Source organism: Chenopodium album, chromosome 24 (genome assembly GCF_948465745.1).
Source record: "Chenopodium album chromosome 24, dcCheAlbu1.1, whole genome shotgun sequence".
Classification (NCBI taxonomy): Eukaryota; Viridiplantae; Streptophyta; class Magnoliopsida; order Caryophyllales; family Amaranthaceae; genus Chenopodium; species Chenopodium album.
Genome location: NC_137857.1, coordinates 33,253,657 through 33,280,194, shown reverse-complemented (window position 1 = coordinate 33,280,194; position 26,538 = coordinate 33,253,657). Strand labels below are relative to the sequence as shown.

At 33.3% G+C, this 26,538-nt stretch overlaps 2 protein-coding genes and 1 long non-coding RNA gene across 3 annotated transcripts; 2 read left to right on the top strand and 1 right to left on the bottom strand.

Annotated features, from left to right (window-relative positions):
- Nucleotides 1–1,910: 1,910 nt before the first annotated feature.
- LOC145610337 (plastid-lipid-associated protein, chloroplastic-like) lies at nucleotides 1,911–8,400 on the bottom strand. The gene is made up of 3 exons (XM_081665666.1): nucleotides 7,775–8,400; nucleotides 5,292–5,487; nucleotides 1,911–2,439 (listed from the first exon to the last, which is right to left on the bottom strand). Exons 1-3 carry the CDS (start codon nucleotides 8,218–8,220, stop codon nucleotides 2,128–2,130), a joined length of 954 nt encoding a protein of 317 aa, XP_081521792.1. The 5' UTR covers nucleotides 8,221–8,400; the 3' UTR covers nucleotides 1,911–2,127.
- Nucleotides 8,401–15,848: 7,448 nt separating this feature from the next.
- LOC145612530 (uncharacterized) lies at nucleotides 15,849–16,738 on the top strand. Its single transcript, XM_081667882.1, has one exon. The coding sequence runs from the start codon at nucleotides 15,876–15,878 to the stop codon at nucleotides 16,653–16,655; it is 780 nt and encodes a 259-aa protein (XP_081524008.1). The 5' UTR covers nucleotides 15,849–15,875; the 3' UTR covers nucleotides 16,656–16,738.
- A 4,934-nt stretch (nucleotides 16,739–21,672) lies between these two features.
- Nucleotides 21,673–22,780, top strand: LOC145612581 (uncharacterized). The gene is made up of 2 exons (XR_014106648.1): nucleotides 21,673–22,011; nucleotides 22,543–22,780. It is a non-coding gene; the product is annotated as an uncharacterized LOC145612581 (long non-coding RNA).
- Nucleotides 22,781–26,538: the final 3,758 nt, after the last annotated feature.

The window sequence follows — 26,538 nt, the reverse complement described above, 5'->3', positions numbered from 1 at the left end:
TGAAGCCTTAAACGACTAGCAATTATATGTTGGTCATCTAACATAACGAGCACACAAAACAATGTACCAGCCATGATAAGTACATACACAAGCACTTATATTCAATCACCTAAAACAAGATTAAACTAATGAAGCATGGAAAATTGACATGTAAAGTAAATCAAACCTAACCTTTAACCATCATATTCAGCATTACAAGCCTACTAAGATGAAAACTAAAACATGGTCCCCTGTTCTAGTAGCAGTAGATCAAATTTTTTTCCAGCAAAGTGCCAACTAATGTAAAGGTAGAAAGGTTCAGATAATCACATTAAAAGGTAAACAAGACATCATAATCACATTATTAAATAATACCCAAATGTTCAATAATATAATCATGCAAATAAAATTATTCAATGTTTCCTGTATGCTATCCTGATACTCTTCAATATCCTGAGAATCAGAAGTCAGAACACAATCATAATTAGCCAGACCCCACTTGCCATATATTGCTAATTAAGTCACTAATTATGTAATTAATATCATACTCTACTTAGAAACTTAAAGAGTGTTGTCTCACAATAAAATGCAAGGTAGGAGGAGCAACAAGTTTAAGGGTACAGGAGGGTGCAGGGCTTTATGCTGTACTAACTGCAGAACATCAACAGAAGGTGGTGAAAGCTCTGAATCGTCAGACAGGTTTGCATCAATCTCAACCCTCGCACATCACATGGTCCAAGAGAGATTGGATCAAATGATTAAGGAAAACGAGGAAGAGCAAGCAAGAAGATTAATGGAGGCAAGAAAAAGGAAGCAAAAGAAGGTAGTACAAAATGTTACAACTAGCAATAGCAGTAGCAGTAGCAGGCCTAGCAGCAGCAGCAACAGAAAATTACTTCTGATGCTTGCTATGGAGAAATCATCTCATGATCCAAGGGAAGATTTTAGGCGCTCAATGGTGGAAGTTATACTAGCAAACCGTATAAAAGAGCCAAATGATCTCCGGTATCTATTGAAGTGTTACATTTCGATGAACTCTGTCGAGTATAGAGGGATTATACTAGAGGCCTTCTACCAGGTTTGTACTGATATTTTCTTTTGCTGTAAATGCCACTAATGAAATCATATTGTAGACAATAATACCTTTCATGTTGGTACCTTAAAGATGTGAATCCCTCATGGGAATTGAATTACAGCAGGAGTAAACAAATTCTTACCCGATTTTTAATGAAAATCAGTACTTACCTGCATACAAATGATACAATACTGTTAAAGTCTTAAAATTATCAATCATGTAGTGGAATTTGGAGTAGTAGTACCTGCAATGGAAGAAGGGTGGAGTAGTCCATTCAGACATAAAGGTAATTAGGTAAAACTTCCTGCATATGCCACGATTTATCCTGAATGGAGTAAAAGCAAAGTTCGTAGATTCTATAGTATTAATGTCTATTGATAGCAGTAGTAGTATATAGCTAAATTGATTTAGAGGTACTATAACAATTCGAAGTAAAGTTAGGAGGTTCTTTATTTATATACTTGGAGTATCAAGCTTGTAAGCTGTAGACTTCATATTTTCTAGCAGTCATACTGAGTAAACTGAGTAGTTCCAAGAATATTTAAATAAAAGCTGCAAAATTTGAAGTTGCTAGATTGTTTTAGTGCAATTAAAAGAGCTTTAAATTGCTTATATGACTCCATGAATATCAGCAAGCGGCCAGCAAGCATTCGATTACAGATCTATGAGAAAATATACAAATCTTGAAATGGGAACGTAAGACTTACAGATACAGAGCAATACTAACTTGTGCAGTTGAGTATAACATGGAAGTTACATTCTCTCTATCCTAAATTTAGTTACCACATCACTAATAGCAATTGTATGTGTGACAGTTAATTCTTAACGTTAAGAAAAGATATCACTTCCGGTATACTTGGATTTAACAGAATTTTACTATATATCATCACTGAAAGCATATTACATCATCTTTTTTGATACAGTATGTGAGCTACAATATACAAGAGGCAATACAACTTTCTTACCATTCTGTATAATATTTGCACCAATAACTGGTGGTTTTATTGTGACAACATAGTATAAACCCCCATCTAGATCGCAGTATATACTAATGAAGGGGAATTAAGCTTCATTTAGGGAGACAAGAGAAGACTGCCTTCCTTGATGAAAACAAACACACTGCCTGCATCACCCCTTGAGATTCGAAGCTCTTGATCAAGGTAGGTGGTAAGCAACCATGAGCCTTCATTTTGACCAATGTTAAATTTTAACGGTGGTTGGCTGGAAATTGTCCGTGCAACTGATGAAGCGGTGTCCTGTACTGAGTTAAACAGGCCCTTCAAAGGTGTGAGATCGATATTTTGCCCCAGAAACTCCACATTCTCGGGTAAAACTACACTGTCTGTTATCTGAGGAGTGCCAATCACTCCTTCAATAAATTTGATCTGCAAGGGATGATGAACATTTAGATCTAAGCAATTTTAATAACGAGAAATTACAACAAAAAAATTAAAAAATATCAAATGAAGAAAAATTAAGAAGTACAATAGGTCAAGAAGATTCAGGAATAACTGAGTATCAAATGGTAAATTTGAATCTAACTTTGTGAGATCAGTTCTATTCCCAACTTGTTATTCCTTATAAATTTACATTTACTTCTAGAGATGGTATTGAGTCAATTGATTCCATTGAGTATTAATGAAAGAAGCAGACAAGCATTGCCATGGACATTGGTAAGAGATTTTCCTTTCAAGATTACATATAACTCATTACCACAACTTACTGTCTACTTCACGAAACAAGACTTCAGTACAAAGCTTGCAAATTAAGAGTGAACGATTAACAGTAAATCCGTAACCAAATGTTAGGGATTGGTGAATACCAGTGGAACTAGGATACTTTATTAAATATACATGGAAGGGAAACAGGCAAGATTTGTGAAATCATGGCTTTACCAAGTATATGATCTAGATTCCAAATCTACCACTCTACCAGTGCATCTTCTGCCATAGAGTCCCAAACGGCCAAACACAATGTCTACCTCAGAATAAGCTATTCTTAATTCAAATTTCTCAATCAGCAGTTTTATCCCAAATTGTTCTCATGTAACTTTGTCAGATACTACTCACATTAACACTCAGGCATGAGTAATTATGTATGAATTCTTGGAACTTAAAATTAAGCTAAGCATAAGGAATTTTTCGAAAACAGCCAAGTCTAACATCAAAATGGTGCATCTATGTTTGAATAAATTATATGTGTTGAGCAATTAGGTTTTGATGATTATAAACTAATGATGATTATCTATCTAACGTGTATGTTAAGTTGTGTATAGAAAGAGCAAGTTATGTTTGGAACAGGATACAAGGAACCTGAGTAATGACAAGTATATATACAAGGAACTTGAGCAATATTGGATAAGCAATAGAGGAACAAGAACAATGATAAGTGTTACGGTTGATAAGCATGATGATGGCTAAGGAACCATGAAGGTAACTATGTAAATAGGTGTTTACATATGTTAGCTTCACGAGGTAAGTATCCTATACATATATATGTCATGTATGTGTAGAAGTCTTTTAATTTAGTTTAGTTTTCTTTACTGTTTTTATAAATGAAAAAACTAACCTTCTGAGTTGCTTTGTTATCCTCAGAAGTTTGCTCAGTTTGTCATCATTAAAAAGGGGCAACTTGTTGACCCTTATGAGGTTTTGATGATGATGTTAAGAATTGAGCAAACTTCCATTTAATAAGGATTTTCTAGTGTTGTGATGTTTGCAGGTTCAGTAAGCGTTGAGGGCTGAAGTAGGAACTGAAACAGAGGAACTTTAGAAGATCCATGAGGATACAAGTAAAGTTAGAAGAAGAGTTCCATAAATGGAACTTCCGGAAGTTTCTTAACAGGAACTTCGAAACGGCCGGTGTAATGCTGGGGCAAACCCTAAGATCCAGAATATATCAAGACTACAGGATTCCAGAACAAGAGTTTCAGAGAAGCAACATGAAGACAGAGAAATAGAAGTATATTGTTCTAGGATTCATGTAAGTATGTTGGACATAAAAGTCGGTCTGGAACAAGTCTATATAGAACCTAGGTGAACTCCAAACAGTCAATGAAATTAGAGTAACTGACTTGTCAGGAACTTAGAGACTGTCAGAGTTCAGGAACCTAATAGGAACTTAAATATGCACGTCGTTAAAAGTCGGTTTTAATGATATATATATTTATCTAATACGTGCATATCTTTTAGGGATTTGGTTTTACTGAATAAAGATATTTATCTTCTAATAAATCCCTTTTGGAAAAAGATAAATTTTGTTTAAAAAGTATTTTTAAATTAAAAGATAAGATTGGAATAAATTCTGATTTAATGCTAAGTTTATCTTATTATTATTGATAGATTTTATTCTTAACAAAAAGATATATTTTCGGAAAACTTGTTTTTAGAAAATATCTTTTAAATTTATCTTTTCAGAAAATCTATCTTTTTCAAGATGAGATGAATAACTCGAGTGTACTATAAATATGCTCATATGTATTCATTCGAAGTTGAGGCTGACGAAGTGTAGTGGTCGTGCTTAATGGTTTTATCCTTCACCACGAAGCTAAGTCAGTCCTCCTGGTCAAAGTTCCTATCAGGTTTTGGTTACAGTACGTCTAGTGGGTTCCAGACAGATTTCGAGTGTCCAACATATTAGTTTTATCTCTTTATTCATAGATATGTTTTTAGAGATATTCAATGAGATCATGTAATGGGAAAAAGGGTTTTGAGTGTTTTGTATTTTGGGGTGAGATTGTGAATTCTCTTAAATTCACGCAAGTGTATGAGTTTGAAATCTCGTAAAATTCGAGTGGTAGCTGTGAGTGCACAGTGAGTGAAAGGAACCTGAGAAGTGTCTTGGGTCACCTAGGAAGTGTCCTGGGTAAGGGGAGAAAAAGGGTCCTGAGAAGTGTCTTAGGTCTGGTAGGAAGTGTCCTATCATAGAGTCAAGTGTCCGTGGTGGAACTTGCAAAGCAAAGGTCTGTGTAATAGGTTGTACTAGGAGAGTTGCCTATTATAGTGGAATTTGTTTATAAGTCCCAATAGGGCCGAGGTTTTACTTCCAGTTAGGCACTGGATGGTTTCCTCGTAAAACTTGCTGTGTGCTTTAAGTTCCTTTACGTTTTAATTGTTTATTTCCGCTTAAGTTCCGCGATTGGAACCTACTACCATTCACCCCCCCCCCCCTCTTGTAGTAGTTCATCTAAACTAACAATATGTCTCTCAAAGAACCAGAAGAAGCATCTAAAAGATACCTGAACACGCTTGGGGCTGCGGACTTCAAACTTTGCATTGGTACTAAGAGAAGTGGTGGCCAGAGGACCCGAAAACTGCACAGAGTTCTGGACAGTAAAATTCTCAGAATCAATAGTCTGTGAGATTTCATCCACTTTGACCAGTGGTAATCTCCCCTGGGATAGCAATGGGAACAAGCCAGCAAACGATGTGTACCTGCAAAATGAAAGATACAGGATATATTATTCCAGAAACAATGGGCATATGACCTACAAGCAATTTTCCTTTTATAAACTAATCAAAATGTGATTTACTCATCAGCAATTCCAAAAACAGATTGCAAACCGAGCAAGAGAAGAAGACTCATTCTAAACATAGTTGTCTGCACCACATAACAGAAACTATAAATGTTTACACAAATATTAAAGATTTTAACAGGAACATACAGAGTGGTCTCAGATTATTGACATGCAATGGTCAGCGGCCATTGCAGAAATTAAATTTCAGATAAAAGGTATCAGAACAGCTCCATATACTGGTGATGTTATATGGATTAAACATTATAAAATAAGATATACGGAGATTTTGCAATCTCCTTAACTGACATTCAAACTCAATCGAGATTTTGCAATTGTATATTCATTATTTACAAATGTACATGCATGTAGATTGTATAATCAATCATTCCAATTGGACCGAATTTTCAACTCTATCACGAAATGCCACTTTGTTGCCCTTGATGTTTTGATGATAACACAAGTCAAACAAGTGAACTAATGAATTTTGTGAGTCTTGCAGTTTGTGTATAAGTTACAGGAATCACTTAAGGCTAAGGAACACAAGGAGCTAAAAATTCAAGAGATCAGCGAGAAGGAACTAAAGCTTCGGAGCAGAAGCTAAGGAAAGAAGACTCGGAGAAGAGACTTCTTAGAGAAGCATAAAGTCTGAAGTATTTTTCTCTTTTAGATTTTATGTAAGTGAAAATTAATTAGGATAAATGCTAAGTGGAATGCGTTTGAAAAAGGATAAATATTGTCTTGCTAGAAAATAGGAGAAGTGGTTTAAAAAAATCTTTTTATGATTTTATCTTTAACGCTGATAAGTTATCTTCAGAAAAAATATCTTTGCAAAACTAATTTCCTAAACTTGCGCAACTGACTGTTTGATTCAGTCTTCTCCACTCACGAACATACAGCGTCCTTAAGACTTAAACGTGCCCTGGTTTTTAGGACACGATTGAGAGTTTTGAAAGTGGTGTAGAGTAGTGGAGTTGATATGCAACAGTGGTGGTGTAAGTGGTGGAGATTATGGCGTTTTCTCCAAGCAATGTTTTTCTATAAATATCGAAGTTATTTTCTGAATAACTTCACCTTGCTCAAATACTTTTATCTATCTTTCTTGTTCATAAAAGAGTCAAGAGTCGTATTCCACTTAAGTGTTTTTCTTAATTACTTTCACTAGAGTTTGTCATTGAGTTGTAATTTGGGAATTGGGAGTTTGAGTGAACTCTAAGAGAAGTTAGAAGAGAAAGAGAGAGAAGAGAAGAGTAGCAAGTAGTGGGACTTCCTGCTGGGAACTTCAAGTTGAAGATTGATTCTTTAGCTTGTAATAGGTTGTTTGCCCTGTTATAGTGGAGAATCTTTCCTAAAATCCCTGTTATAGTGGAGAATCTTTCCTAAAATCCCAAGTGGTCGTGGTTTTTCCTCTTGTTAGGGCCAAGAGGTTCACTTTAAGTTCCTGTAGCTTAATTGTTTTTAATTCCGCAAAAAGTTAGCTCAATTCTCTTAAACTACAATTCACCCCCCCCACCTCACCTCTTGTAGTATTCTTCTAAAGTAACACACTTGATTAATTAACTTAGTCAATCACTGAGATCAACCAGCAACATCCTGAATGCAAGATTACATAAGTATATAAACCCACTATCAAATGACAATTTAGATTGAACTTAGCAACCCTTTGTTATACTTCTTGCCAACAAAATCAAATCTTTCTTCACAAATAGTTTTCCCAACTTCAAATATTATCAATTCATGATCAAATATAAACCACTTATATTGAAACTTAAAGAGTGTGGAAATGGTCCGGCTCTTACAAAACATCTTTCACATACAGAGTAAGTAGTTGCATATCCTCATATATTTCCCAGTGAAACTCCTATTTTATCTCCTACGACCTTAATACACATACACAGGGAGAACATCACATAGCAATTCCGCAATAAAACCAAATAATATACACACTTGAAATGATCAAATATATAATCCACCTAAAATAATCAATTATATTAAATATACAACACAAACACAAGATCTTAGTCAACAAGACCACAAAGAGTAGCATATATACGGATATCTCAACTAGCTTAGTCGGTTAAAATTCTCGGGGTTTTAAGTTTATACCCAAAACCCGAGACAAATCCCGTCTACATCAATTATCCTCGTAAACATAAAAACAAACAAGAGTAAAAATTAGAGAGAGTGAAAAGAAGAAAGAAACTCACGCTAAAATCCACTTGCCATTAAGAAGAGGAAGAGCATCAGTAGGAGCAGGAGTTGGATTCTTAGCTTCTAATTGCGTAATCAACTCCACAATTTCAGCCCTAGTTTCACTGCTCGCTTTCAATCCTCTATCAGTTCCATAAAACGAATCCACTAACCGCTTTTTCAGCTTATAAATCTCCTCCGCCTCAACCGCCGTCTCCTCCTCCGCAACCGCCACTGCTCCGCCATTGGAGCTGCTGCTGGTTTTGGGGGTTAGTTTTTCTGGGCCCCACTCATCGTCTAATGAGGTTGCTTTCAGTTTTATGGTGTTGAATTCCCTTTTTGCCCCTGTTTGTTTTAGTGGGGTTGATGAAAAGAGAGGAGATTTGGGGGGAAATTGTTGGGTTTGTGAGGGGAATTTCTGGGATTTAATGGGTAGTTGGCAGAATTGTGAGATTATCGACATTTTTTTGTGACGAAAAATCAGCGAGATTCTGGGAAGTGTAGTGTCGGAAAATTTGTTTTTGGTGGAAAAAGTGTCGGAAATTATAGTGATTTTGTTTTTGAAAAGAAGTGGAAATGCCGGAAATGCACTTGGTGGTTGGTACTATTGTGAGGGTGATGTTATTTTATAGTGGTGGGTATTTTTGGTGTTTTTGATGGGTTGAGTTTGGTGATTTAAAAATTTTATAACCACCCAAAAAATTGCTATGAATTTAATGGACTGTTTTTAGCCACACGTCACACATGAAATACAATTACACAAAAATTTATTGTGTATTGAAATCAAATGCTACGTATATTTGTGTACTAATAGTTGATCTGTGTTAGGGCCTGTTCTCTTTAGCTTAATTTCAATTCAGTTCGGCTTTAATCAGTTCATTTCTGTTCAGCTCCAATCAGTTCAATTCTCTTCTCTCATAGAATACTCATTTCAGTTCAGTTCAGCTCCAATCAATTCAGTTCAATTCAGTAAATCAGAACAGCCCCTTAATTTTTATATAGAGTAATAACTTAACTAGCTTGCCAACATACAACTGTAATCGTTAATGTCTTTAAATTTCATTTGTGGTTGTATGTACGAATGTACAATCTATTAATTATAGTGAGTGAAATCTATTGGTATAAATGATACGCATTACACAGGAGTTTAGAATTGGATAAATACAACTCTTATAGACTTAGGGGGTGTTTGTTTAGGATATTGTTTGAATAAAAAAAAGCTTCTATGATTCTATTAGCAAATGGAGATGTTTGACCATTTTAAAAAATTATTTGACTGTCTTGTTATAAGCTATTTGAAATAGCTTTTTGGGTTTGAAAAGCTCACATGAAAGAGCTTTTAACTTTTATTGCTTTATACTCTAAAACATTTAAAAGCTAACTACTATTTATCAAACAATCTTTACATAAATAACTAATCAAAACAACTAATTAATACAAATAGCTAACATTAACGGTTGGTCAAAACAACTAACAGCAAATTAAGGGTCTGTTCTCATTGACTGAACTCAACTGAATTGAACTGAACTCAGCTGAACAGAACTGAACTGAACTGAATTAAGCTGAGCTGAGCTGAACTGAAATGAAATGAACATTTTATAAGAGAAGGAAATTAGAAACTGAACTGAGCTGAACTGAACTGAACTAAACTCAACTGAATTTCAACGTAAGAGAACAGGCCCTAAGTAAAAACTAGTAGTCAAACAAAATCTTATACGAAGTATAACTGAAATTTGAAAAAACCGTGGATTAAATCTTATACGAAGTATAACTGAAATTTGAAAAAACCGTGGATTTTGAAAGAAAATAAACATTGCTAGGACCATAAAAAATAGGAAAAATATTTTATGATTGACAAATGAGGAGTCATCAATGATTTGTTTGGTTCCAAAATCTAATACTACAATCTAGCTAGTGGCATTTAGCAAAAAAATAAAATTTAAAAAATCTGTAGTAGAATCTAGACGGTTCTTTTTTTCAATGTTCAATTGCGATTTGCGAAGGGAAGAAAGAACACGTAATTTGCTATGGGTTGGGCTGTACACGTGATTTGGTATTTAACATGACCCTTCTGTATATGTTAACATAACATAGAGGGTTTAAAGTAGAATGAATGTTGGACTGCCTATAACTTTATCTGTAAAATAAAGTCCAATAAATGTTGTCTTGGCCCAAAGTACTTTGTATGTTAGAAGGATTGAAATGACCCATCAAACTTGACCGGCAATTTGCTTTCTCTAGTTGATAATAGAGGTGGGCATGGGGCAAGGCCATGTAAACTAATGTGTCGTGTCAGTGTGCCCGTGTATAAAACGGTTAAGAAATAATCGTGTTAGTTTAGGTAGGACTTGTAACGATCTTTCATAAACAAAGCCCATGACAACCTGAGTCACATGTCGTTTTGTGCCAATGGGCCTCTTATTAATTTTTGAACTTTGGTAAATTCGTCAAAAATGGATAGTCAGTATGTGTGTCGGCTCGTCGTGCTAGTGTCAGATTATGCAAAAATTTGAAAAGTATGATCAACCATGAGTCCATGACCCATGGCTCATATATTTGTCTTTCACTCTATGTCAGGCTTGTAACTTATGGGGGTATTTTTGTGTTATGCCTAATCGGCCCTTTTTATAGGCCCAATTTTTATGTCAATAAGGCATGATGTATATCATAATTAACTTCATAAGAGACTATAGTTTGCTTGTTAACTCCGACCCTACAAGTCAGTTCAAACCAAATTAATTTTATTTAGGCCTAGTTAATCGTAATTAACCAACTTAAATTCAAGTTGTGGGCTAAGATAATTCAAGTCAAGGTTAGGTTGTATTGACATAAGATTTGTCTCTAGCTTGATTAGGTGCTTAGCTCAAAATTGAGAAGCTATGAGAGTATGAGCCTTAGGTTAGGTGCTTAACCCTGAATTGAAAACCTTCGAATCTTAGGGCATGTTATCTTCAGCTTAATTTCAGTTCAATTCAGTTCAATTCCTAATTCTAATTTCCTTTTCTCATTAACAGTACAGTTCAGTTCAGCTCTAATTAGTTCAGTTCATATTAGGGGTGAGCAAACCGGGTACCCGGTCAAAATTTTAGGACCCGGACTTGGAATTGGTTGGAACCGGGTCCTAAAATTCAGAACCGGAATTGTAATTGGTTTAACCGGGTCCTAAATTTTAGGAATTGGAATTGGAACCACCGGGTACCGGTTCCGGGTACCCGCTTATGTATGTAATTGTTAAAATATAATACAAATTATAATTCTTATTTTAGTTAGTATCATTATTAGTGTTTAATACTTATATTTATATATGCATTAAGCTATTTGTATTCATGTTAGGTATTAATAATACTTTTTTTTATTGTACAAATTAGATACATTTAACATATTTTTTATTATTTAAAATTTATTTAGTTTAGGATATATTGGGTAACCGGGTACCCAACCGGTTCCGGGTCCAAAAAGTTGAGAATTGGAATCGGAATTGGTTATAACCGGGTCCTTAATTTATTACCCGGAATTGGAACCACCGGGTCCAATCTCGGTTCCGGACCCGCCGGTTCCTAACCGGTTCCGGTTCCAATTCCGGGTACCCGGAAATTTTGCTCACCCCTAGTTCATATCCATTCAACTCAGCTTAATTTAGTACATCAGAACAGACCCTTAAATGGATCAAGGTAATTGTGGTTCAATTAGAATAATGCGCCGCACATTCCAAGTCTTTGTCGTCTCATAAATGAACTAGTATTTTACTATCTCCGTTAATTTTTACTCCTACTTACCACAAACAAATATTTAATGTCTCACAAATAATACCTTTTTATTGCAACTGTAAATTAACGGCAGTAATAAAAAGGCTTACTATATTTATATTATAAAAAAAAAAAATTGGAATTGTTGTTGTTGGATGGGCTAATAAACCCCAGATAGCAAAGTCAGGTCTGGGGCTATGTACTTGTTCACACAAGCATGCCTTTTTTTTTTTTTTTTTTTTTGCCCCCCTAATTTGAATATCAAATTCATTAACATTTCATGACTATGCTATTTTAAAAAAAATATATTGACGAATAAATTAGCTAACATGTCAAATCAATAAGCAATAGTTAATGAGCTTTAAAAAATTCAACTCCATCAATAGATTAGTGATCAATCAATAAAGAATAATTAATCAAATCTCTATCACAAATTTGAATAATTGCAACCAATAAAGTCACCGAAACAAGTAAGGCTCGTGATTCATCACCATTGCGTCAATAGGTTGGAGCTACTTCATGTTTAGGTGATCAAAGAAGACTCACCATTTTATTTTAATTAATTTTATTAGTAGAGTTGGTGGCCTAGCTATCCGATTCATTGAATCTTTAATTTATATAATTTGTAAGCTGATAATTCAACAATTTGTTAATCAATCCTCAACAAAATAGTCAAATTATAACCAAATAAAAAAAAAAAAAAAATACATAATTAGCCCCTTGAAGGACTCTAATCGACTAGTGTTATCAAATTTTCCTATATATCTTGTTATAATATGGTGATTTTTGTAGGTATATATTGGGATACATATTAAATAAGTACATATCACTTTATTTATAATTTAACCAAATATGTACTACTCCCTCCGTCCCTAAATTACATTCCTACTTTTCTCTATTATGTGAGGAATAAACGCTAAAAATATGAATGTAATTTAGGGATGGAGGGAGTAGTTTTTAGTGATTAAATTGTTGTATTCAATACAAATGTTGCGCAGGATTAAATTTTCAAGTAGATAGATATAAATACTGATCTCGTATTAGGTATTGCAAAGGTCACAAACTCACAATATTTAGAATTTATGGAGTACAAGTGATGATGAAAAGTCGATACATGCCCAACTAGTCTTTTTGTTTAATTTGTTGGTTAAATTATAAAATTTCTTTGGATGTTTGATGACAAAAGCTTGAACCCCATTGATAATATTGTATCCAAATGATGCAAAAATAATATTTTTTTATATCTGACTTACGTAGTACTCCGTATGACCGTATATTATTTTGGTTGCTATATATTCTGTATATCTTATTTTATAATGTTTAATTTTACAAAAAGTAATCTATAATAGGTTGAAGATAAACAATGGAGTAAATCATTGAAAGAACATAAGCATCCGGTAAAAGGTGAAATAAGACAATATAAAGCTTCCAAACCAGATAAAAATGCAAAAGGTTGTTCATAATTATTGAATGTGATAAGGTAACACATGATCTTTGATTGTAGCAGTGAGCAAGTGACAACTATAAATAGGCCTTAAAGATTTGTTGAAATTAAGCAAGATTTCAAAGAAATCACTTGCGCGGGATTTGATTTATTATTTCTACTTTTCTATCCACTTGAACACAAGTACACAACAATACAACATACACAAATGCAAAATATTACCCCCTCATCAATGACCGTCATGACTCGTGAGGATGTAAGTAGACGTGGAAGTCTCAATTTATCACATGGATAAATAAATTTGAGGAAACGAATTTGCTTAAAAAAAAAATTTGACAGAATGATAAATATATTAACAGATTTGTTCGGTCAACATAACATTTGTATAAAAATATTAACAATTATGGGCTTCACAATTGATTTATTCAGTTAAACCACATGATAAACAGAATGATAAATATATTAACAGATTTGTTCGGTCAACATAACATTTGTATAAAAATATTAACAATTATGGGCTTCACAATTGATTTATTCAGTTAAACCACATGATAAACATATTTTGTTTATCGAGATGATAATTTTGTATTTTCTCAAAATAGACTATAGAAAACCATGTTACTATAACTTGTTAAAAAAAAATAAGATATATTAACTAGTATTCCAAGGATTTTCACATCATAATAGTTGTAAAAACGGTGAAAATGATATAAGGGCCTGTTCTCTTACGTTGAAATTCAGTTCAGTTCAGTTCAGCTGAGTTCAGTTCAGTTCAGTTCAGCTCAGTTCAGTTCAGTTCAGTTCAGCTCCTAATTTCCTTCTCTTATAAAATATTCATTTCAGTTCAGTTCAGTTCAATTCAGTTCAGTTCAGTTTAGTACAGCTGAGTTCAGTTCAGTTCAGTTCAACTGAGTTCAGTTCAGTTCAGTTCAGCTGAGTTCAGTCAATGAGAACAGGCCCTAAATACTGAAAAACTCCAAGTATGGCCGTATGGAAAACATTCTAGTGACAGGGCCTATTTTGATTGATTAAACTAAACTAAACTGAATATTTATGAAAGAATGAAAATAAAATAAGAACTGAATGTTTATGAGAGAATGAAAATAAAATAAAAACTGAATTGAACTTTTTTTTTTTTGAAGAAAAAAACTGAATTAAACTTAAATGAACTTATTGGAGCAAAATTGAATTGAATTGAACTGAAAATAAGCCGAAAAAAACAGGCCCTAAGACTATACCCATCTATAGTAGATAGGTAGTGACGAAAGTACTAAACTAAGGCAGTATATGTATATCACATTATTATTCTATCATTACTTCATTAGCATAATATAAATTGTGTATCATAAAATAACCCTAAAGTGGCAACTTAGATCTATGAGTCTAGCATTGTCAAAAAAAAAAAAAAAAAAAAAAGATCTATGCGTCTAGCATTGAAAACAAATTTCTGGCGCGAAATTTGTACGAATATCACACCATCAATGCCCTACACCTTTTCCAACTTTCCATCACTATTTTCCCCTCTTTTTCTTTATTTTTGGGGTCTAGTGTTCCTTTTTTCTTCTTTCTAATTTGTCTTTTGCTCTGTCCCATGTCTCAAATCTCAATAATTTATCATCAGCCGGCAATTCCTTCTCCCCCCACATCTTCTTTTGACTTCCCCTTTCTCTCCCATTTTGGGTCTAACGTTAGAGTAATTTATTAGGGTTTATTCTCTTCAAATTAATTAATTTCAGTTCATTTTAATTCAGTTTTTAATTTCCTTATCTCATAAACAATTTAGTTCAGTTCAATAAATTAGAACAAGTCCTTAGAGTTGTTAAAAATTAACTCGATTTAACTATATTCGACTTGATTAAAAATCAATTCAATTTTATTTTCGACTAACATTATAATATCTACATATTAATTTAATACAACTCAAATTATACTTGGCTAGACCTAAATCAACCCGACTCAATCACTCAAATTGCTCCCTTTGTTTCAAGTTAATCACAATATTAAAGCACGAGAGCAAATAGGGCAAGCAGTTATACAAAAACATAAGGTGTGGTTTGGTTTTTCTTTCTTTAACCGTCTAATTAGGGGTGTCCATTCGGTTTTCGGTTTGGATTTAGGCCAAATCCAATCCGATCTAAATTAAAATTCGATTTTCATTTTTTAATCCGATCCGATCCGAATTACTCTTCCAATTCAATCCGAATTGAAATTCGGTTATTTTGGATCTGATCCGAAATCCGAATTAAACTAAATTGATTTATAACGTCTAATAAACTAGTACAATAACATAAAACAGTAGTCATGATTAACATAAATTGTTTCACATCAAGTCAAATTAAATTGTTCAAAATAAGTAGTACAACTAAAAGTCAACACTAAGAGTTCATTACAACAATTAAGTAGCAACATTTTTGTTCAAAATAAGTAGCAGCAACATTCTGTTCAAGACTTCACCAACTTCCAACAGAAGGCAGTAGCAAGCACAACAACTTAAGAATGTTGATATCTAAATTTCGGTGTTCGGTTTTAATTGGACCCGAATAGGGTCAATCCGATCCGATCCGAAAATCCGAATTTTCAAAAAAATCTTAATCCGATCCGATCCGATTTAAAGTTTGGATCCGATCCGAATTGATAATTCGGTTTGGATTGGATTGGATTTCGGTTTTTATCCGAATTATGGACACCCCTACGTCTAATACAAGAATTTGCTTTAACCATTTTAACATCGAAGTTCGTGACGATTATTTTAATTTAGAATTTGAATACTAAATTCTCTTTCACGAGTATAACATGTAGACACGTCTTTTCTCAAATTAAATTAAACCTTGTACAACTATAAATACAAACAACCTTACTTATTTTTTCACTCTTTATTTATTTCCTCTCTTCAACTTCTCATTCATTTGTAGATACAATCAGGTGAAGATGAGTACAGCTATAACTCATAGTCCGGCAAATCAAGACCGTCCATTACTTGTACACCCACCTCCACAACAACCGTCCGATGAAAGAAGAATCAGAACCCTTCTTGATCTCCTAACCGTCAAGAAAATGGACGGTGTAGATCGCACGATGAGACGAGAGGATGGAAGTAATAACAGCCGTTGGAAGATTCTCAGGGAACGGCTAGGATTAAACGGCATCGGTTGCTGCGGTGTCGCCACGTGGCGGTGCGAGAATCATGATAATTCTTCTCCACCAGAGGAAGAAGAAAACGGCGTCGTACAAGAAGAGTTTCAGACACGTCAGCAAGTGGGACCCGCTGAAAGAAGAATGAATTTGGGTGCTGCGTTGGCCGCAGAGAGGGAATTCCGTGCGGCCGAAAGTACCGGAAGTTACGGTGCGACGACCGTCCGAAATAATAATAACAATAATAATAATAATAATAATGTTGATATTAATAATGGTGGAACGACGCCGTATAATGGTGGAACGACGCCGTTGAGGGTGTCGTTGATGAGATTATTGGAGGAGACAACGGACGGTCGTGATTTAACGAGAGAAAGATCGAAGGGTGGAGAAAGGGAGGGAAATAATGAAGGGAGTGATACGGTGTGTTGCGTGTGCATGGAAAGGAAGAAAGGAGCAGCGTTAATACCATGTGGTCATACGTATTGTAGGGTGTGTTCTAGGGAGTTATGGCTTAATCGAGGTTCTTGTCCCCTTTGCAACCGTCGAATTCTCGAGATCCTCGATATTTTCTGATCTCGAGTTTTCGTAATCTCCTGTTTTTTTAAGTGTTATACTTTTCTTTTGATTGATATAAGTATATTGTAGTCGGGATTAATGTTCATTGCTGTGCTATCTTCGGATGATTGAATTGATCTCGAGTTTTTGTACAAAAATGTCCGTTTTATAATTGGTCGGGATTACTAGTGAAAAATGATATACTCATGTGGGAAGCAAAGCAAAACAAAGTGAGGTGGGTGTAAGGTGTTCAACTTTAGTGTCACTTTCTTTTGCTTTTGTTGAATTCTTTGGTTCAAGATTATTGTGATTTGTGAAGTGTGTATCTTTGATTAGTTCCTTGTTTGAAATAGTACAAATTAACACATCATACATTGATAAATATAATACCTTTTCGTTTGCATTATTTAACCTTCATTTCTTGTATAGTTGTATATGTGAAATCGTGAATAGAAGAGAGTATTATGTTCTATTTGTTACTTCGTACTTCGTATATTATTTGGTTAATTCAGTATTAACTATGAGTAAAATTTTAGATCAAAGTCTTGATTTGTTTTTCTAGATATGCAAATTCTAAATAACGAGGAACACGCATGAAATAATTAAAAGGAATGAGATTTCATGTATTTATGTGCAACAAGTTTTGCAAGTGGTAACACACTAACACAAGTGATTAATTTAGTTTTACTCCAAGTATCGTAAGTTTAGTCAAGGGTTGTCGAACAACTTAAACTTTACTTGATTTCATAAGAGGTTTAACTGTTTAAGTATCATTAATTAGTCAAAAGCCAATGTAATTCAGATAGAAGTGAGGTCCCATGCAATTCTTGACGAGAGTCATTCATTAACTTAATTACAATAAGCAAATGAAACTTTTTAATTCCTCTTTCTTAAATGACGAATTACCTCTCACACGAGTCACACCGTCACAAGTGACCTACAGATGATTATGAAGTCGGATACATAAATATTAAAAAAAATCATATGTACTAAACGACTGAAACATGAAACTCTTGAGAGGTCGTTTATACGAAGTATTACTCAACAAATATCGAAGATGAGGCATGATATATGAATCTCTAAATTCGCCTTTCTAGGGGGCAGAGGGTGTGTTTTTCTTTCCTTGTACGGGGTGGGGGGACTACGAATTTTAGATGTAATAATGTATGCATGTACCATACGTGGTAGCATGTACAGTGTTAGGTTGTTGGTTCATAACTTCATATTTTTATCATCAATGTTGACCTTAAATTATATCGACTCTTCTCTCAAAAGTCTATGCATTATTATTATTTTTAATTTTTTAGTTTCTTGTTGGTGAATTTGAGCATATCTCTTTGTTCTTAATCTACTTACGATTGATTGATTGGTTTGGCAGTTCGTTCAACATGCATCATTCAATTTGTTAAATTATTTTATCTTAAAATAGTCCAATAACATAACGTCAAATGATCAAATTGATTCGAACATAGAAAATGACTTTTTTTTTTTAAAAAGAAAAACAAATGTCATACTTTTAATTATATACTTGTTTGGCTGTAACAAGAGTACAAGACGGCATGTATAATTAGAAGAGAAAAACTTTTTTTAGATCCTAGATACTTAAGTGTGATGCCCATGATATTCTTGCAAGCGCATTTAAAATTGTCATTTTTTATTTTTAAGTATTATATTATAGACATACGAAGATAGCATTTAATCAAAATAACATTGTGTTGTTGTGTATAGTGAACATAAAAAGTAAGTAAAAGAATAGCAAAATAACTAGTTTTTTTTTTTTTTTTTTTTATTTTTTATTTTATGTTATTGCACCTAAAAAAGAACATATATTCGAGTACTACATATATACCACGAAGTATAGTTATTATTATCTTCCGTTTTAATAAAAATTGTTAACCTGCTCACATTTTTTTTTTACTCTACTATCGACCATTGCTTATCTTAAAAAGTGTATATGTGATTTATCTGCTCGAATTTTGAATTTTTTTTTTTATTTTTTTTATAACTAGGGCACGGACTGGATCTTGCAAGCCCACATGCAACTGCAAGGCAATTGGCCTCTTGCTCTTACGATCCATGCCTAAAACAAACCAAGTAAAAGTCATGTTAAGTTATTGCAGGGTGATCTTCTACAATTGGGGCCTATGCACATCCAAAACAATATGTTGTGGTTGACTTGTCATGATCTTATCCAGTTGTGTCAAATTTCAAAAATGATATTCATGAATTATATATAACCCATTAGCATAGGGCCCTATTCTTTTGAGGTTCTGGACAGAGCAAAGTAGGGCAGATTTCAGTAGAGCAGAGTAGGACAGAACAGATTTCAGTAGAGTTGAGCCGAGCTGAACAGTGCAGAGCAGAGCAGCTCTAAAGAACAGGGCCCTATTGTGTTTGGACACTCCTACAATGTGCTCATGTCAAGTTGGACCAATTTTATGCCAGTTTTGCAGTCTTGCCCATGCTTTACTCTAATGGGGAACAAGGATAATATAGCACACATATAGTAAGTATCATTCTTTCAGGAGGTTTTATAGGGCCTTCAAGGACCAGCAAAAGTTCACCATAAAGTTAATTATTATTGAAATAAAGATATACATACAGTACTGTAGAAGAGCCACAAGAAAAGCTCGCCTATTATTTATTGAAGCATACATCTGTATAGTTATGCAAACTTAGGCCAAAAGCCCAATGACCAATCATGAATTTATTTCTTACTCCACTAATGGGCCTAGGCTCTGTTATATCATCTAAGGGCCCTTTCTATCGGTTTTATTATTTTTTTTTCTCCCTAATAAAGAGGGATTAAAAAAACATTTGCATTATTTCAAAAAAAAAAAAAAAAATTTGCATTCATACTTTTTTTTTATAAAAAAAATGTGCAACATCATACTCCCTCCGTGTTTTAATATTTTTTTTTTTTTTTTTTTTTTTTGAAAGGGAGCAAAGGAATTAACTATTAATAGCTAAACAGTCCATGAGTACATAATGCTCAATATCTTGAGGAATACAACTTTCCCAGACTTGTTCTAATCCAAAAGGGAGAAACTTTGCTAAGTTATGTGCTACCACATTCCCTTCTCGCTTCACGTGCTTCCAGTGTAAAGAAGTGTAAGAGGAACCCAACTCAATGGCATCAGTGAGGATAGCATCAAGCTCAGTAAGGTGGGTGGCTCCTTTCGTCAACCGACTTATTGCAATCTGACAATCAGATTCAATTATAGCACAATTGCATCCATAATTGCGTCCCAATCTCAGGGCCATGACAATGGCTTTTGCCTCCGCAACTTCCACCTGCCACCAAGCCTTTTCTCTTCTTGAGGCTGCAAACAAAACCTTCCCCTCACAGTCACGCGCTACCACACCTAAACCCACCCATCCCTCCTCCGTTAAAGACGCATCAGTGTTGATTTTAATGCCAAACACAGGGGCTAGGTTGATGTACATTCAAAGATGATGAATAAATAGCTTTAGCATACCTCTCATTCTCGTCAACCCATCTGAAAACACGATCAATCAGTACAGAAGCAGGAGTGTCCTTCTGCTGGAACACCTTCACATTGCGCTCCTGCCAAATACCCCATAACAGGTAGTAGCCACGAGTTTTTGTTTCAGGACAAATGGTCTTCCAGCTTTCAATAAGGTCACAGGGGGTTCCTGAGAAATTAATGTCATTCATTTCTGAGCATTCAACGTCCTCCCACAAATCTTTAACTCTCTCACATTCAAAAAATATGTGTCTCCAAGTCTCCACAGAGTTCCCACACCAGGGGCAGCTATCGTCCTCAGTCAAATGACGATATTTAAGCAAGCTTCGTACAGGTAGAGTTTGAGTACAGAGGCGCCATAAAAAATTTGTTACTCCCTCCGTGTTTTAATAAGTGTTACACTTTCTTTTTTCTTTTTTGGCAAAAAACTATATTAAAATATTATATCTCTCTCCTCTTATGGTCCCCACCCAAACCCACTATCCACTACTATTGAGTGCTTTTTTTTTTAAAAAATTACTGTATGTATTAGTAATATTACCTATCACATTCATTATTTTTTAATAAACCATTAACCTCACTATTTTTCTTTTTCAATTTTTTAAATACTTCAAATACCCCACTTACCTCTTATTTTATTTAAGTCAATTAAATTGCCTAAAATTATGTGCTGGCTAAACTGTAACACTTAAAAAAACACGGAGGGAGTAACACATTTACAGATTCTGGCCACACTTGCAATCATTCAACTAAGAGAGTGAGAGTCCACTTTATAAGTTTAAGAAGGTTCCATTCCCAAAACCATAAGACAACATGAGTAATTTCTTAGCCTTATAAAATATTTCATGCTCTCATCAGAACACTTTCATGTGTTGTTTGAAAAGACTATGTCTCAATAGATTCAAATTGTAATGTATGAATCGAAAAGAGTAGTAGAAGTGCAATATAGATATCAATTTTTTGGACATCTATTTTCCAAGAATTGGTGTATCCTTGTATATAACAGTGATGTTTAAACACGTTGCATACCGTAGCCAAGAAATTATTGGAAGGAAATTTTCCTAAATACTTGCGGATCAAATTTAATATGAAAATAAAGAGATAACCAGAACATTTTTTTTCGACATTGTTCCCTTTATGTAGTCACTTAATCACTTTTGCAAACAACTTATCCTCAATTTTATAAAGAAATTATTCATCTTCAAATATATGGTTATGAATATACAAAACTCTAAAAAAAAAAAAAAAAAAAAAAGCACAAAAAAAATTGTAATAATCTGAACTGAGTCACACTTAATCCGACTTGGTCACTTTTGAGTAGGCCTGTACAAAACTATCCGAAAATCCGATCCGCAACCGATCCGAATTTTAGGATATCCGATCCGAGTTTTCATTTCGGATCGGATATCCGATCCGAAAAATCGGATATCGGATACAATTTCGGATATTGATTTCTAAATTTTCGGATATCCGATATCCGAAAAATATCGGATATCGGATATCCGAACTGATATCCGATATCCGAAAAATATCGGATATCGGATATCCGAACTGATATCCGATATTGTACAGGGTAAATATTGAAATTAAATATATTTTTATTTTAAAAAAATAAATATTATTAAAAAAAATTAATAATCAGTACTCGGTACTTCAGTAGACAATAGACAACCTATTCACTTGTTCACTTTCTCTCACTAAAAACCCTAAATTCTTCCCTTTCCCTCTCTACGCTCAGCCGCTCTAGGCCTCAAGCTGCCACGAGTCACGACCAGTCGACCACCCCACCCCACTGCCACGGCGCCACCCCACCACCACGCTCCAGATCTCCTTCATTCCACTCGCCCAGATCTCCTTCTACTCGTATTTGCTCGGCCTCAAACAAGGTATGTAGTTCAAATTCATTGTTTTGATGTTTTTGGTGGTTCTCCTGTCAATTTTATTTTAATATGTGTTGTGAATTTCGTTTTGTTATCTAAATTTTGTTCTATTTGTTGGGAAAATTGGTTGTTTGTTAGATTTTCGATCTACTAGTATTTGTTTGGAATATCGATTTTTATCTTACTTTTTTCTATCTAGTTGTGTTAATTTTTTGTCAAATTATTGTTTGTAGTTTTCTGCTAGTTTATTTGTCATCTTACTCATCTAGTTTTCTAGCTATTTGTGTTAATTTTGTTGAATTTTTATTGCTTTTTTTCTGAATTTCGTGCTTATTTTTTGTTGCTTATTTTCTGAATTTCTTGCTTCTTTGTTAATTTTTGTTCAAATTCTTATTTTCTGTTACTGCTTTAGTGCTATACTCAACATAATTATGTGAGTTTAAGTTTTTGTTGGAGAATTCAGATTCTTATATTAACTTTTTTTAGCCTTGAGTAAAATGATAACTATTAACTTTTTTTTTTTTTTTTTTGGTATAGAACTGTCCACTTTGGTTGAGCAGGTTCCGGTTGTTGATGACTACATTTGAGGCATGCATTTGAGGAGTATTATTGCTATTGTTTTTTTTTTTTTTTTTTGCTACTGTTTTTATTATTTAGTAAAATGTAATATTGAGACTTTGGTAAACTTTGTAATATTGAGACTTTATTAAACTTTGTATTTTTTATTTGAGGAGTTGGATTTGTAATGCACTAAGATTGCTAGTATGCTACTGCAGTTCTGCTTGTGTTTGTGGAGTTTATTTAATGGTTTTTTTTAATTAATTTAATTTGCAAAAAAGACTACTACAATTATTGTACAGGTTTTTCAAAAAAAAAAAAAAGTACAGGATTAACAAGTACAGCCGTACAGGATTACAAGAATACAACCATAAAATTTTGAGTTTTCATTAAACATTGGATAATGGATATCCGAAATATCCGATCCGAATGATTTCGGATATCGGATATTGGATATCCGAAATTTTCGGATCGGATTCGGATTTCAATTTCTGACATCCGATGAATCGGATATCCGATCCGAAATCACATTTCGGATCGGATATCCGATCCGTGAACAGGCCTACTTTTGAGTCATATGGACTCATATCCAAACAATAAAAGTAGCAAATGGTCCATTCATATATAAATGTGTCTCTCTGAAAAAAGATTTTGAGTCATTATTCAAGTCCTTCAAATCTATCTTGATTCGCATACACACACAAAAAATGTCCATCAATCAATCTAATTAAGGTCACTAACTCACTAAGGATAAAAGGTACCACAAAAAAAATACTATAACTATGGATAAAATTAAAAATAATTATACCGGCCTACATTTAAATGCATGAAGTGGTGATTAGAGGACGAAAAGACAACTATATAAGAGTACTGAAATTAAGTGGTGATAAATTTGAGATCGTATGACATGAAAGAAAAATATGTGCAAATATTTCATCTTTCCAAAATAATGGAGGATTGATCGCTTTCGAGATAAAAATAAACCAAAGGTGGTATGGACCAAAACAAGCCAAATAGAAAGACATAATATGTCAAATGATGCCCATTGTTTATCTAATTTAACTTGCATTTGTGGGCGGATGTAAGAAGGCAAAAACAGAAGAAGGCTTATATTCGAAGTTAGGTGATGTGTATGTATGTAGCTATTTATGAAAACGAAAGGATTTTTTAGCTTCTTTTGTACATCCAAGTCATTCCTTTATAATCCTTTTTGGATTTAATTTCCCAATCATATAATGCGTTAATTAATTTGTGTTGTGTAACGCATGATTTGTTACAATCAAACTCCCAACTTTTTATAAAGTTGTTTCTTTGAGATATGAAATGAATCCAATACACGTACGATTTGAACTTTAATTGATTGGGAGATCTAGGACATGCAGTGCTTATCTTGCTTTCCACTTTCAATTTTTTCTAAGAAAATGTGAATTGACCAGATAATGTATAGAATTGATGGAAAATTGTGACTGAGATGTACTCATGTAGGAATTGAATTAACTAGTGTTGGATAGTATGGTTACGATGATAATAACTCTCAGAAAATAACAGGATGGTAAATAGACGTGCAAAAATGTTGTATTGGATTAAAACTAAATTATATTACAAATGACGTTGGATTATTAATCATTGATAATTGACTTATATGAGGGAAATAATTAAGTATCTAGTGTTATTAGAGCTACATAAATTCGTTGTCTAAAATAATTTCACAAAGCTCTTACACGCACGTACATATACACCTGATTTATACTATTAGAGATTTAATTATATAAATACAGGCTACATATCATCATCAAAAATCACTTGCTTAAAGTGTCTGGCATGACAAAAAAAATAAGAGTTTTGTCCATTGAGTTTGTTTGCGACTTAATTATACTCTTTATACTTCGTTTGCATGTAAATAAACAAGATCGTAATCTACTAACTTGTAAAGAGATCACTAGGGTTAATGCCCAATCCCTCATAAGAAAGAATATGATGACAATAATTTACTCTTTTTTATTTTTTATTTTTATTTATTTTTTATTTTTTAACAAGAAAGGGAATACTTTAGTAAAATGAAGCCATATGACATGCACAAGGACCACAACCAAAATTCTCTAAAATACAAAATCACATCCAAAACATTAAAACTAATTCACTTCTCCAAATTTCTAATTAAATAGATACTCTCTCGGTCCCTAAATTACATTCCTACTTCTAACATTTATTCCTCACATAATAGATACTCCCTCCGTCCCTAAATTACATTCGTACTTCTAATTAAATAGATATACTTCTAGCATTTCGAAATCCTAGTATTAATATCATTATAAATAAATTTCGTTCCCAATACATCTTTCGCACAAACTTACTTTACAACCTATAATTATTGCATCATATCGACTATTAGATGCATGTATAGAATCATATGGTAAATAACAAAATAAGAGGCATGCATATATATAATTATTACAATGACAAGTCTTTAACATTATTCTCCCCTCTTTTAATCATTTCTTAAAGAGGCTATAAATTTAATTGTTTTATAACTATGTATAACTTCCTCCGTTTTCTTTTACTTGCAACACACCTTTTAAGTACGTAGTTTTAGGAGATGATTAGTGAGGATAAACGAGCGATTTTATCAATATAATTTTTACATGAAAATTAGATAGGGTTAAGTATCATTTGTAAAAATTATAATGAAAAATTTGTCCGTTTACATTACATAGACCCGACCTCAAAACACGTGCCACAAGACTGTGTTGCAAGTAAAAGAAAACGGAGGATGTATGTAACAATGGCAAAATTAAAATTTATAGTTAGATCTAGGAAAAAGATTGTAAAGCTTGAATAAAATTTGATGAGTTGACAGATAAGGGATAGATGAAGTTAACTTTGGTGTACATAATTGCGGTTGGGTCATTGCCAAAGCACGCATAAGGCATGCCAACTATGCCTCCACCAATACACCATTCCATAATTTCCATTATTTCACAACAATACGGGGTGGTCCAATATTTTTGGACATTGAATGAATGTTTGCATGGCATACTAATTTTTTTTTTATTTTTTTTTATGAATGTTACACTAAATGATTCACATATTAAGAAAAATGCAAAAACAAGTAAATCAGATTATTCGTCTTATTATAAGTCTTTTTTTTTTTTTTTTTTTTTTTGAATGGTTGTCTTATTATAAGTTTCATCTACTTTAATGAAATTCTCGCAGCTTGTTTTCAAAAAAAAAAAAAAAAAAACATTTTTTTTAACACAAAATGGAAACTTATATTGATATATAGTACTAATTAAAGTTTAACATAAATCAAAGAAATGAATTCAATCCGTAATAGCTATGAAATCTAACATAATTTTAAAATCCTTTATATAAAGCGCCATCATTTCTACCCAAGGCATATTTTACGCACCCCATGATTAATAACAGATTAACAACTAGTCTAAAGAGGCTTTTTCAAGTAACTTTTTTTTTTAAAAAACTTTTTTTTAATAATTAATTATTTTTTTTTTAAAAAAATAAAATAAAATAAAAAAAGTGAAATCATTGACTATTACTACTTTCATTATCAAATTATCAAAAGGAATAAAAAAAAGTTGAATGCGTACTTAATTTAATAAAGCTTGAACTTATCATATCTTTGCTGATTGTCCGGATTAAGCCAAAGATCTATAATGTGGTACCATGAAAATTAAACCTTCATCAAAAGCATAATTTCTCGTTAATTATTCCCTTGCGCTTTTCATCTGTTTGGTTAATTGTTCTATACATTAACTAGCTTTTTGGCCCGTTCAATGCACGGGTTGTTACTTGGGTTAATTATTTTCTTATGTAGGTATGCTTTATTTCTATTAAAAAAAAAAAGGAAAAAAAGAAAAAAAAAAAGAAAAGAAAAAAAGTGAGGATAGAACTGTGAAAGAAGATGAAGGAAATAGTTAGATATACATACATAAAGATTGTAGGATATGAAATGACATA

Bases quoted from the DNA above. Each gene is read 5' to 3' on its own strand.
- LOC145612530 (XM_081667882.1), top strand. From the start codon at position 15,876: ATGAGTACAGCTATAACTCATAGTCCGGCAAATCAAGACCGTCCATTA.
- LOC145610337 (XM_081665666.1), bottom strand. From the start codon at position 8,220: ATGTCGATAATCTCACAATTCTGCCAACTACCCATTAAATCCCAGAAA. The intron at 5,488-7,774 runs GTGAGTTTCTTT...TTCATTTTGCAG, and splicing joins AATGGCAAGTGGATTTTAGC to GTACACATCGTTTGCTGGCT. The intron at 2,440-5,291 runs GTATCTTTTAGA...CATCCCTTGCAG, and splicing joins GCAGCCCCAAGCGTGTTCAG to ATCAAATTTATTGAAGGAGT.